This window comes from Pantherophis guttatus, chromosome 5, assembly GCF_059756535.1.
Source record: "Pantherophis guttatus breed Tessera chromosome 5, ASM5975653v1, whole genome shotgun sequence".
Classification (NCBI taxonomy): domain Eukaryota; kingdom Metazoa; phylum Chordata; class Lepidosauria; order Squamata; family Colubridae; genus Pantherophis; species Pantherophis guttatus.
The window spans coordinates 13,228,627-13,242,378 of record NC_142067.1 but is presented as its reverse complement, the minus strand read 5'-3'; the positions used below and the strand labels follow the sequence as shown (position 1 = coordinate 13,242,378).

At 40.7% G+C, this 13,752-nt stretch overlaps 1 protein-coding gene across 13 annotated transcripts in view; it reads right to left on the bottom strand.

The window, feature by feature from the left end:
- CEP295 (centrosomal protein 295) overlaps positions 1–13,752 on the bottom strand; it is a 54,700-nt gene that overhangs the window by 24,488 nt on the left and 16,460 nt on the right. For all 13 annotated transcript variants that reach the window (XM_060686205.2, XM_087894599.1, XM_087894600.1 and 10 more), the window contains exons 8-12: positions 9,930–10,113; positions 8,398–8,556; positions 5,861–6,094; positions 4,313–4,419; positions 1,536–1,703 (exon numbers count right to left, since the gene is read on the bottom strand). In XM_060686205.2, coding sequence (XP_060542188.2) covers positions 1,536–1,703; positions 4,313–4,419; positions 5,861–6,094; positions 8,398–8,556; positions 9,930–10,113 — 852 coding nt within the window. The remainder of the gene's footprint in view (positions 1–1,535; positions 1,704–4,312; positions 4,420–5,860; positions 6,095–8,397; positions 8,557–9,929; positions 10,114–13,752) is intronic.

Genomic DNA, 13,752 nt, shown 5'->3' with positions numbered 1-13,752 from the left:
CCTCAAAATGTGATTATGCCATCAAGCGTGGGAGTCCCAAAGAAATGATGAGTTGCTGAGGTGACTCCAATGGTCCAATATTTGTTATCCTCTTCTTGCTTTATAATAATAATTTTAGTATTTTTTTTAACTTGTTAATTCTTTTAAAATTATTGTTTTATGCTTTTCATTGTATGCTGCCCAATCATGACTGATGGGCAGCTGTATAAATATTATAAATGAATGAATGTGTAATAAACTGTCACAGCATACAATATTCTTGGGGAATGTTCCAGTGAGCAGGAAACTTACTTTACTCTCTCATTCATTCATTCAATTTCTATAGCCCCCCACCCCACCCCCCTATCTCAGTCAATGACTCTGGCAGTGTACAATTCAAAAAATATATTACAATTAAAATACTAAAAACAACAAAATAAAAACATCAAAAATAAATACACATAGCAGCCAATATACTTGGCAAGCCAGCAAACAGGTGCCTTAACGCATTCAGCACCCCAGGCTCAGAAACATAATAAAGCTTCCTTGATTGTTACATTATTCCATCCTAGTTTACGTTGCAAGTTTCCATCTCTCTTTATTAAATTCTAGTTCTAGCACATCCCAAAGAATGGTTTAAAAAGACAGGTCTAAAAAAATCTGCTGGAAATGCACTTATTAGGTTATTCTTCCCCATCGAATGACAATATCACAAAGTTTAGCAGTTCTGGAACATAAATTCATCATGGGATGCAACAAATTTTAAATACTGACTTTATTAGTTTTTTTTTTTTTTTAATTAAAACATGCTTAATACGAAGGCTCTAAAACTCATGTTAATAATATATTAAATATATATGCCACCCAATTCCAAGTGGGTGCCATGAAACACGTCTGCAGATGCACTAGCATCCCTGGCTGTGTTGTCAACTCAAGCACTAGACTAGGTGTCAGCAACCTGCGGCTCTGGAGCCTCATGCGGCTCTCTGGGCCCTCTGCTGTGGCTCCCTGTCGGGTGATCCTACCACTGGCTGGCCCCTCACCCTCCCCTCCCAGTCCTTACTCACCTGGCCTGTGAAGGTAAGGGGGACGGCGGGGGATGGAGAAGCAGCCGGGGCAAAGACCGAGATATACAGAGAGAGGGGGAGAGAGAGAAACATAGAGAGATATAGAGAGAGGGGGGGGAAAAGAGGGAGAGAGGGGGGGGAGGGAGGGAAGAAGTGATGTCAAAAGGGTTTTGTGGTTTCCGGTGTTTTTTAGCTGCCCTAATGACCAGCTGGGTAGATGTGGCTACCGGACCGGGGGGGGGGGGGTGTCATGTGACTGGTGGAAGTGAGTGACATTGAGTTGGCCACTCTCACCCAGGTGTTTTGTGGCTCCTGGTGTTTTCTTTTCTGTGGGAAACAGGTCCGAATGGCTCTTCGAGTGTTTAAGGTTGCAGACCCCTGCACTAGACTTACAAAAAGCCTTAACAAATCTGGCCACTGGTTTATAAAATGACCACGAGCATAGAGAATAATCTCTACGACCCCATTATCTCCTTGTATTATTTGTACCTTGTATTCTGCTTCCTGTTTCTGATGCGCAACAGAATCGAAAACATTTTGTTCTGTCTGACATTCTTGCTCTGTCTTAGCATCCTGCTCTTGCACTTTGGCCTTCAGAAAATCACCTTCTGGTTGTATTTTTCGCTCTGTTGTTTGCTGCAGTTGTTGCTGAGCAGTCTAGTCAAGCAAACAGTAGCCCTATGTTAATGGCAGGAGGACTCAAGGTTTCTCCAAATAATACATGGCAGAAATGTTAAATATATTGCTAGGAGAGCATTAATGCTTTTTTTTTTACCATTATTAATCCAGATTCCCAGCTTGTTTTAACAAGAGGCTACAGAAGACTCATATATAAACAGGCGATGGTTACAGATAAGTCCTCGATTTACAACTATTGGTTTAACACCAGCTCAAAGTTAGGATGGCGCTGAAAAAAGTGACATGGCCCAGAGCCAAAAGTTAGGATTACTGCATCACCTTGCAGTCATGTGATCACAACTGGGATGCTTGGCAAACCAGCTCATATTTATGACAGCTGCAGTGTCTTGTGGTCACGTGATCACAATTTGCCATCTTCCCGGATGGCTTCCCACAAGTAAAGTCAATGGGGGAAGCCTGATTCATTTAATGGCTGCAGTGATTCACTGCATGGTAGTAAAATAGTAAAATCCAGTGAGGTCACATGATGCCTCACCTAACGACAGTGTTGCTTAATGACAAATTTTCTGGACCCAATTGTGGTCATAAATCAAGGACAACCTGTATTACCTTCATCTTTTATGACAGCGATGCACAAAAGACCTATATTTGGATTCGCAACATTCAGCTCCTTTAAAATAATTGTTTTAATTTAATTAACCTACAAATTAAAACATATATACAATTCAAACAAAGCAAAAGGTAAAAGACCTAAATAAAATTTAATAGAATTTCATAACGCATGTGTTATGCAAAAAAAAAGAAAAGAAAAGAAAGAAAGCACGTATAGAAACACACAGCTTGGCTATGCATTGTTTATATTTATAACATTCATGAATTGTGGGAAGAAATCTTATGAATTAAATATGGCTGCTTAAATTGGATCTCTGTCTATAAAGCTTGACTTTCGCATTTGCTAACCTTGCACGATCACGACTTTCAAATGTGCAGATGCAAGATTTATATTAACTAATATTCATCGTTTCTTCAAGATCTGCGTGGGCTGCTTTCTTCGCTTATCTAATATTGCCAAACGGATAAAGGTATCTGCAGGCTACTTTAGACTGCTGTTGGGATTAATTATTCAAGTGTTTAAATATTCCCTGCTTAAAATGTAGCTGCTAAGGCAGTTTTCCTGAAATAGGAAATCACAGGCATTTTATCATAGGCAACTTCAGTTACTAAGGAACCCAAAGAATGAGGCTACCACTTTCATGCCACTTTTAGATTACAGGAAACGGACTGGCCTGATCCAGTAAGAGGCCTTATCTTCACCTATTTAAAATCTGTATTATTAAGGTATTATATTTTTATTTTTGAAGAATTCGATACTATTGATTCAAGCATTCAATATTTGAGGGGCTCCTTTCCAAAGCACCAAAAAAAGAAACAATGGTTGGAAGCCATTGAGAGAAGCAACCTAGAACTAAGGAGAAATTTTCTAACGGTGAGAGCAACCAACCTATGGTATAGCTTGACTGCAGAAATTATGGGTGCTCCATCACTGGAGGCTTTCAAAAAGAAACTGGACAACCATTTATCTGAAATGGTATAGAGCAGGGGTGTCAAACTCAATTTCATTGGAGGGCTGTATCAGGGTTGTGTTTGACCGCCGGAGTGGGCATGGCCAGGGTGGGCATGGCCAGCTCGATGTCACTCATCAAGGGCGCCTGTGGTGGCCCGAGCACTCTGCCAGCAAAAAGGGGTTCCTGAGTTCCGTTTTCTGCTGCCACAGCCTCCTGCAACCCTCTGCCAGTGGAAATGGAGATGGGGGGGGGATGCATGTGGCTCTCCCAAGCTCTATTTTCACTGGCAGAAGCATCGCAGGCCAGTCCTTCGCTGTTTCCAGATCAGTCCTGCGGGCCAGATCTAAGTACCCTGCGGGCCAGATCTGGCCCCCGGGCCTTGAGTTTGACACCCCTGGTATAGAATCTCCTGCTCCAGTAGTGGGTTGGACTAGAATACCTTTGAGGCCTCTTCCAACTCTATTATGTTCCATACAATAGTATCGATAGATCTTCAGGTAAAACATATTGCTATATGAAAAATAACTATGTCTTCTGCAGCCCCCAAAAAGGGGAAAAAGGGAATTAATGCAACTTGAAAATAATGAGGTAAATGTAAAGATTCCTCTCGCACATATATGCTAGTCGTTCCCGACTCTAGAGGGCGGTGCTCATCTCTGTTTCAAAGCCGAAGAGCCAGCGCTGTCCGAAGACGTCTCCGTGGTCATGTGGCCGGCATGACTAAACGCCAAAGGCGCATGGAACGCTGTCACCTTCCCACCAAAAGTGGTCCCTATTTTTCTACTATTTTTTTTTACGTGCTTTCGAACTGCTAGGTTGGCAGAAGCTGGGACAAGTAACGGGAGCTCACCCCATTACGCAGCACTAGGGATTCGAACCGCTGAACTGCCGACCTTTCAATCGACAAGCTCAGCGTCTTAGCCACTGAGCCACCTCGTCCCTGAAAATAATAGCGCTAAATATAATTCCTAACCAAAGTAACATTTAAAGTATTTCAAATATGAAATAAAAACAATCTTATAAAAACTCTTAATGCATTGATATTGCTAAAAATTGTTGTACCTGTGTGAATCTTTCTAACTCCTTTCTAATTTTAGTGGTTTGCTCTTGCGCTTGTTTTATAAGTTCATTTTCAGCAACAATGGCATGGTCCAGTATTTCTGGAAGCTCTAAAATATATAAACAAATATTAGATTACAGTCTGAATAATTTAAGCAAAACATACATTATTAAACATTTAAAATGGTAGCAGAATACTAAGATATGAAGGAATTTACGGAGAATATAGTAAACGGCATATAAACGCATGTAAATTCTTTATATATAAAAGAAGTTCACCATATTGAGGTTCAATAATTTATACTTCCGATTTTTCCTTATAAAATCCAACTACAATGCATCAACATTCTATACATTTTTTTTTTACTTCTCCAAAAGTCTTTGTGAATCTAAGTTGCAGAAACCCAATTCCTTCCCTCTGCAGCATGAACAAAATGGGGATGCCATTGGCTGGTGGATTTCTTAAAAAGGCATTATCATTAATGCCTTGGTAGTACAGTGGTTTAATGCACCCTGTAATTAACACAGCTGCCTGCAATTTCTGCAGGTTCGAATCTCACCAGGCTCAAGGTTGACTCAGCCTTCCATCCTTTCTAAGGTAGGTTAAATGAGGACCCAGTTTGTGGGGGCAATAAGCTGACTTTGTATAAATATACAAAAGGATGAAGGCTATTGCTTAACGCATTGTAAGCCGCCCTGAGTCTCCGGAGAAGGGCGGCATATAAATCAAATAAAAATAAATAAATAAATAAATAAAATTATATGTCTCATGATTCCATATTCTTTCTAGCATTGCCCCCCCTGATCTCAAGCGACAACAATGGACAATTTGAGAGTGGAATCAGATTAAACACACCATGGACTCGTAGAGATCTGCCAATACATAAAATTTTAGACACCCTGTCTCTCAAGGAAACCAATTTGGAATAGCATACCACTGTCTTACAATCTAGATCAGGGGTGTCAAACTCGCGGCCCGGATGTGTCATGTGCTGGCCACGCCCACCCCCAGTTGAGCGAAGGGGGGGGAAGTCACAATACATCATGTGACATGTCGTTGTGAGTTTGACACTCCTGATCTAGATGAAGAATGGTGCGTAAGATGGCGACATTTTAATAACCACAACCAAATGCATCACACAGATCCAACAAAACCAGTTCCGGGAATGCAGTTGCCCTGAAAAATATGGAGCCACCTGAATAGAATCAGGATAGACCAGGCCAGAATTAAGGCAAAGCTCTTTAAATGGGGATGGCTGAGAGCCCACAAGGCAACTGTGGTGCATCAGAACAAACTATATAGCTTGAACATATAGTTCAATGTCCCCTCAGGAAATTTCAAGGCGCTGGGACTGATTTCACCACAGCCACACCAGAAGCAGTTAGACGGTTAGCTTCCTTCGCTATTGAATTAGAACATCTATCCCACTGCAATTCTATTCGTTGACACTTTATTTTGCTAAATAAATAAATAATACTAAATAAATCAATCATTATGGTCAGTTTTGCAAGTCCGATGTGCAGACAAAATAGGGATTAAAAAACCTGTACCTTCAGAAGGTTTAGCAGTAGGATCCTGCTTTGATTCAGGTTCAGGCATAGATGCTAGTCCATGCGCTTTTTCTCCTTCATTAGAAATGGTCCCTGACTCAATGGTCCCAATGTCACTTTGAGCCTCTGACTCACATCTTGATGTCCAATTGTCTTTTTGGTTCCGTATCTTGTTTAGCAATTTTTTAAGAGCTAGTTTTGCCGAAGGCTGGCATGTCTTGTCCACTTCACTACCTAAAAAAAAAAAAAAAAATGAAAATGAAAACGAACTGCAATAGTAATTTGAGTTTTCATGGTATATGAATAGTACTTTTCTTGTTTTCCCTCCTCTAAAGCTAAGTCTGGAGCGTCTTATAGTCTGAAAAATACAGTATTAAGGATTTTATCCTGCAGTCCTTAAATACTGCAGTCCACAAAAGCTAGTCACAAAAAGATGAATGCAAACCGCCACAGCCATAGAACGAGCATTTTGTTTTATTTTATTTTAATTAGTTCGATTTATATGCTGTCCTTCTCCGGAGACTCAGCGCAGCTTACAATGCTTTAAGCAATAGCCTTCATACTTTTGTATATATCTGCTTAGTAGGGCTTTTTTGGGCCCCCCTAAGCAGTGTTCTATTTTATACAAAGTCAGCTTATTGCCCGCCACAAACCGGGTCCTCATTTTACCCACCTCGAAAGGATGGAAGGCTGAGTCAACCTTGAGCCTGGTGAGAATTGAACTCGCAGTAATTGTAGGCAGCTGGCAGCTAAGTGCTACTTTAACAGCAGTTTTAGTCCGCTGCGCCACCAAGGCTTATTTATTTTAAATAAAACTTGGAGAATCTATCAGTTCAGAAAGATTTATCCCAAATGCACAGCTTAAGTTCATTGGGTATTGGCAGAACTCACACAACTTGCTAAGCCGTGCACCATACTGAGCCAACAAACAATGTCACAAATTATGCTATTTTATGAATGAAACCAAGTGTGTCTGCTAAGCCTTGCCGCCGTGTTGTCTAGTACTGCACAGGATCCAACTGGCTCAATTTAAGCTTGAGCTAAGCTTGACCTTTGCTGACTACTTGGCCCCATCCGTGGAGTTTTCTTGGTAACAATATGGAAATGGTAGTCCAGGGTATTATCAAGATTTGACAACAATCAGTTTCTGAGCAGGATAAAGTTGAGGGTCAGCTGAGCAGAAAGCATTGAGGCCAGCAAGACCCATGCAGTCAGAGATAGCTTCCTGCACCATGGGAGCAGAATCACCTTGGCTTTCCTCCTATACAGCTGACTGGTAGGGAAGGCCCTGCTTACATTTTCAATGGAGCTTTGTTGCTGTCCCACTAACCTTTTAAGCACGTCCTGCATTAACTTCAAAACAGAGGAAACCTGGGCTTTATTTACTGATTTTATTGAGGTTTCTATCCTGCTTACAAGGGATGCGGCGGCTCAGTGGCTAAGACGCTGAGCTTGTCGATCAAAACGTCGGCAGTTCAGCGGTTCGAATCCCTAGTGCCGCGTAATGGGGTGAGCTCCCGTTACTTGTCCCAGCTTCTGCCAACCTAGCAGTTCAAAAGCACGTAAAAAAAAAAATGCAAGTAGAAAAATAGGGACCACCTTTGGTGGGAAGGTAACGGCGTTCCGTGCGCCTTTGGCGTTTAGTCATTTAGCTCTGAAGACTTTTTTATTTCAGCAAGCCGGGCTGGGTTAAAAATCTTTTAATTGGTGAATTTTATGGGTAAGGGGTTTTAAATTGGGGGAAGCCAATATAAATTTAATTTTGTTTTTATAGTATTTTAATGGTTATATTGTATGTTTTTTAATTTTGGCTGTTCACCGCCCTGAGTCCTTCGGGAGGGGGGGGTATAAAAATTTAAATAAATAAATAAATAAATAAATAGTCATGCCGGCCACATGACCACAGAGATGTCTTCGGACAGCGCTGGCTCTTCGGCTTTGAAATGGAGATGAGCACTGCCCCCTAGAATTGGGAACGATTAGCACATATGTGCGAGAGGAACCTTTACTTTTATCTTTATCCTGCTTAACTAAGAACATAGCCAGTTCTCAAGCATGGGCTGTAATCACAAAGGGCTGGATTGCAACCTTTGGTTCTTAGCAATAACTTTTACAATTGGTTCACATAAACTGGCATGAAGTGACCAGTTGGCACTCTGGGTTAATTGTGGTGGCCTAATGATTTGTTTGCTTGTTTGTTTTAACTTCCCAAACTAATCTATAGCCCTGAGATCCTTTAATGGCCTTTTATCCTAGATTAACTATATCCAATTCTACTTAGTCAGAGATCAGCCAAAGTTGGCTTGTTGCTTCACTGAATTGTATTGCCCAGTGTTTATACTCTGACACACTCCCTCATGCATTTGACAATCGACTAATCTGAATGTAAAAACTGCAGACAGGTTTCTGGAAAAAGTATGAAGATAAATTTCTCCAGCTGCTGTTTTATACTGTTTTAGAAAAGTCTCACTGACAAACAGAGCTGTTGCATGCTGCTGTTTTAGTGAACACAGACATGGTCTTGGAATTCTTCGTACCGCTTGGCTCGTCGTTTTCTATCTCATTTGCCAACTTTGGAGACAATTCACACACAGGTTCTGGTTCCTGGAAAAGTTCTAGTTCATCATCCTGAGATGCCTCGGAGAGAGCTGGCAAAGGCTGTGGATCAAGGTGCAAAATAAGATCTCCCTTCATTTCTGTGTAAAGAAAAAGCAAAATGAAAGCAACAATGCATATTATGATGCTCTAGGATACAGACTAAAAAAACAAACAAAAAAACCCTACCTTTATTTCTGATCGTGGCCGACTGTGCCAAGATAAAATTATGTCGTGGTGAGGCAATTTATAACGAGTGCGTCAGCCATATGGTAATTTTAATTATCTGCTGTTAAGAATCAGCATGTGAATAACACTGTCAAACTATGCCCTAAATACATTTCTGTTGTGAAGCACCCATCCACCTAAAAGCAAACAGATGGGATTCCCAAATGGAGTTCTTTTCCAAATCTTAAAACATTAGAAGAAAAGGATGAGGTAAGAAAACCAGGTGCTTCTTAGTTCCTTCTTATTCATGGAGAAACAAGGCATAGAATCATGAAGGTGAACCTATGGCATGCAAGCTCAGCTCCGGCACACATGCGTGCACCGGCCAGCTGATTTTTGGGTCTTCTGGGCCCACCAGAAGTAGGGAAACAGGCTGTTTCCTGCCTCCGGAGGGCCTGGGGTGGGTGGGGAAGGCCCGTTTTCCTCTCTCACCTGGCTCCAGGGCCTCTCTAGGAATCTGGGGAGGGCAAAAACGGCCTTCCCCGCCCACCGGAAGTTGTCAAACGGGCAGTTTTCGGCCTCCGGAGGACCTCCGGGGGGTGGGGAAGGCTGTTTTTGTTCTCCCGACTCCTAGAGAAGCCCTGGAGGCCGGGGACAGCAAAAAACAGGTCTTCCGGTCCCACTGGAAGTTGTCAAACGGGCCATTTTGGCCTCCGGAGGACTTCCGGGGGTGGGGGAGGCTGTTTTTCACCCTCCCCAGACTCCTAGAGAGGCCCTGGAGGCTGGGGACAGCAAAAAACAGGCCTTCCGGTCCCACTGGAAATTGTCAAACAGGCCATTTCGGCCTCTGGAGAACCTCCAGGGGGGTGGGGAAGGCCGTTTTCGCCCTCCCCAGTCTCCTAGAGAGGCCCTGGAACCAAATGAGAAAGAAAAACGGGCCATCGCGTGCCAGGAGTGGGGGGAGCAGGGGGTAGGTTGCGCACTCATGTGCAGGGTGGGGTGCATAGAATTATGGGTGTGAGCATGCAAGCGCGTGACCCCCTACCCCACCCTCCTGGCACGCGATGGCAAAAAGGTTAACCATCACTGGCATAGAACAACAATGGTGATTATGTGATACTGTATGTAAAGATACTGAGAAATACATAAATGAACCTTGCACTGCAGAAATTTAATGCTCATTCTGGAGTACAGAGACAATTTATGTGAAGCAGTGACTGGACTTCACCAGTGTGAAATGGTATTTTCCTCAGAAAATTTCTATTTTGTATATAGTTAAAAACCTAGAGTTCTAAATTATGTTTACTCATATTTCCAGTATACATGTCTTCGAAGGCACACTCCAGCTCCCTCTGCCATTCTTCTTTGATTTCCACACGCCTATAGCTGGGTTCAAACAGCTGCGGGGGCATCTGGGAAACAATCCGCCTTCTGTGGGCCAGGTCAACGTTTTGCATCTGTTCAAGCTCTTTCATTAACTTTTCCTTGTCCTTTTAAAGCAGAGATATTTTGTTAAAAAGTCATTCCTACAAACATCCGTTTATTGACATCACGTCACTTTGGTGCAGTTTGTTTTGTAAAGAAAATCGCAGAAAGTAATCAATTAAAATGTGAAGAGGGCATATGTATTAATGAGAATGCAGCGTCAGCTGTGTAATTCATAGTGTAAGTTTTAATACATGTGTAGATGTTAACATAATGTATACGGAAATGTAAGTTACTTTGAAGCAAATGATTTTGTAGAACTTACGGCTTCAAATACCAACGTGTAACTTTCTTTAAAAAGTGCCCTATTTCAAAATGATTTATGGTCCAAAAGCAGACTTTTATTAGTCATACATCATTATGAAATGATAGCTTCGGTTCTGATGATTTTCTTGTGTGCTGAATACATATATTGTTAATTGCTACTCAAAATGAAACATTAAAGTTTTCCTTTTTCTGCAACATTAGGTACATTAAAATTACATTAGGCATTCTGGGAAGGTAAACCCATGTACACTCTCCTTTACTAGCTCAATTTTCTAGTGTTTCTCCCGAATTAGTAAAATATCACAGATAAATTAACCCCTAATAGAGAAAATGAGGAAACGTCTAAACTTCCATTTTAATCAATTTATAAAAAAGAAAGCAAAGCTTTTATATACCACAGAAAGGTATTTCTACTTAAATCTAGATGTAAGTAATGCAGCCTACCAAATTTAGGTACAAGTTGGAAGTAATTCACACATTTCACTACTACTGTTTGGTTATATAACGGAGGGGATTGTAATTAGCTGGTGCAAACTGGTAGGGGATTACTATGAGAAGCAGAGACATAACTTGGGTACTAGGAATCTGAGTGTTCAGACTTAGCAGAACAGATTAGAGGTTATATACTAGGAAAAAGGAGGATAGGATAGGATAGGATAGGGAATAGAGAAGAATAAATGGAATGGAATGGAATGGAATGGAATGGAATGGAATGGAATGGAATGGAATATAGAGAAGAATAGAACGTAGAGTAGAGTAGAGTAGAGTAGAGTAGAGTAGAGTAGAGTAGAGTAGAGTAGAGTAGAGTAGAGTAGAGAATAGAATAGAACAGAACAGAACAGAACAGAACAGAACAGAACAGAACAGAATAGAATAGAATAGAATAGAATAGAATAGAAAAGAAAAGAAAATAGAAAAGAACCAAATTCTTTATTGGCCAAGTGTGATTGGATACACAAGAATTTGTCTCCGGTACATAAGCTCTCACTGTACATACAAGCAACAAGTGATAAACCATGATCATAATCATAAATACAATCATCATAAATCATAAGATACACTACTCACTCATAAGGTCAAAGTAAGAGAAAAGGTTTACTATTATTACAGGTAGTCCTTGCTTAGTGACAGAAATATGACATCGTGTAACTAGGCCAACTTACGATGGCAATGATGAGAGAGATAGAAAGCCTGATTTTTTTCCCCTTGGGACCAACATTCATTCTCTCTTAGTTCAACAGCTTCTAATCAGAAAAGTTTTTTTGCATTTATGCACCTGTATGAATATTGTTTCTCATCCCTACGGTTATTACTTTGCTATAAATAGCCAAAGGAATTGTTCATAATTGATACTGAATGGCAGTAAGAAGTAAATCTCATTTGCTTTTCTCTATATGACAAAACTACTTCTTTTATACTGATCACTCACTTCTGTAAACAATCCACATTCATTTAATAAAATGTTAATACCACTTTATAATGCCTTGGTAAGGCCACACTTGGAATACTGCATTCAGTTTTGGTCGCCACGATGTAAAAAAGATGTGGAGACTCTAGAAAGAGTGCAGAGATGATCAACAAAGATGATGAGGGGACAGGAGGCTAAAACATATGAAGAACCGTTGCAGGAACTGGGTATGTCTAGTTTAATGAAAAGAAGGACTAGGGGAGACATGATAGCAGTGTTCCAATATCTCAGGGGCTGCCACAAAGAAGAGGGAGTCAAGCTATTCTCCAAAGCACCTGAGGGCCAGACAAGAAGCAATGGGTGGAAACTAATCAAGGAGAGAAGCAACCTGGAACTAAGGAGGAATTTCCTAACAGTGAGAACAATTAATCAGTGGAACAACTTGCCTCCAGAAGTTGTGAATGCTCCAACACTGGAAGTTTTTAAGAAGAGATTGGATAACCATTTGTCTGAAGTTGTGCAGGGATTCCTGCCTAAGCAGGGGGTTGGACTAGAAGACCTCCAAGGTCCCTTCCAACTCTGTTATTCTATTCTATTTGGCACACATTCAATCTTGATTATATATCTTCTTTCCTTACTGCACATATATCTTATCTAAAGCCATTTCCAGCACATCTAACATATTTTATGCCTCTCTTGGCATATCCAAGCCTCATATCCATAAAACACCACACTCTTATACACAACATTTCTACTTCTTTTGACAAACATTTCTTTTTTGCAATAGATCACTTGTGTTTTTTTTTCCATGTCAGAATCTGGTGGAGGAAATTGATGAAGAAATATTTGAGCAAGGTACACAAAATAAATGTTATTCGGTTGCTGTAGCTTTTCTACAGGCTACATACAGGTATGATTTGCAATTCTTTACTGCATTTTCATGACCAAGAAATATATTTTAATATATTAAAAATCTTGTTCGTCAATGCATTAATTTATAGATTAATGCATATTAATCTTTATTACATAATTTATTACCTAATTTAACTAATTTTCACAGCAAATTATTTGGGTTCTCAATCAACAGCATCATTTGCATACAAAAGTGTGTGTAATTCATATTCTCACCCTCCACACATCTTTTGCATATTTATCTCTCAATAAAGAACCACTGGGCATCACATATCTTTTTCATAATACCAGTATAATGCTGAACCCTTCGCTAAGTATTTCATACTAGTTTTGGTTATTGTCATGAGGTAAAAATTGCCAGAAAGTAAAGTCATGTTGAAAAGATTGCTAACTTTATGTAAGATTCAGTTTGCACTGCTTGCAAACGATTCAACATACGGTGTCAGCTGCCATCTCAATGCTTGCTTGTGCTTCACTACTGTTTGGTGACAGACTGCCATGAAGTAGGGGAAGGGGAGCAGGTAAAGGGGAAAACAAAAGTAAGCGCTGTATCTCTTTGAAATGCTGCTTCAAGGTCACCTGGCAATACCAGCTGCATACCATCCTGTGCTTGAACTGACCTGTTAGGAAAATATCCTGCCTGATGTGGGGGTGGGCAATGGGAGGTAGCGAAGGGAGGGAAAAGTTGAATGTAGGGATTCTGGCTCTGCATTCCTGCAATACACTTAACTTCTAATAAAACTATGCCTTTCTCAACACATGGAGCCAAGGATCGTTTCTATTTAAAGGTTTAAATTGGCAGGTCTGACAATACAGTAGTTAACAGCCAATAGATACCGTTTGCGTTTCGTCACTTTTATAGCCTCAAACGCCAAGCCTCAACCTTCCTCCCTGCCTAAATTACTGCAGAATGGTAGAAAACAGAATGGTTTTCAGATCTTCAAATATATTTCTCCTTCAACAACAGAACATTCCTATTACAAATCTGGAAGCTAAAGGTAAAGGTTCCCCTCGCACATATGTGCTAGTCGTTCCTGACTCTAGGTGCTCATCTCTG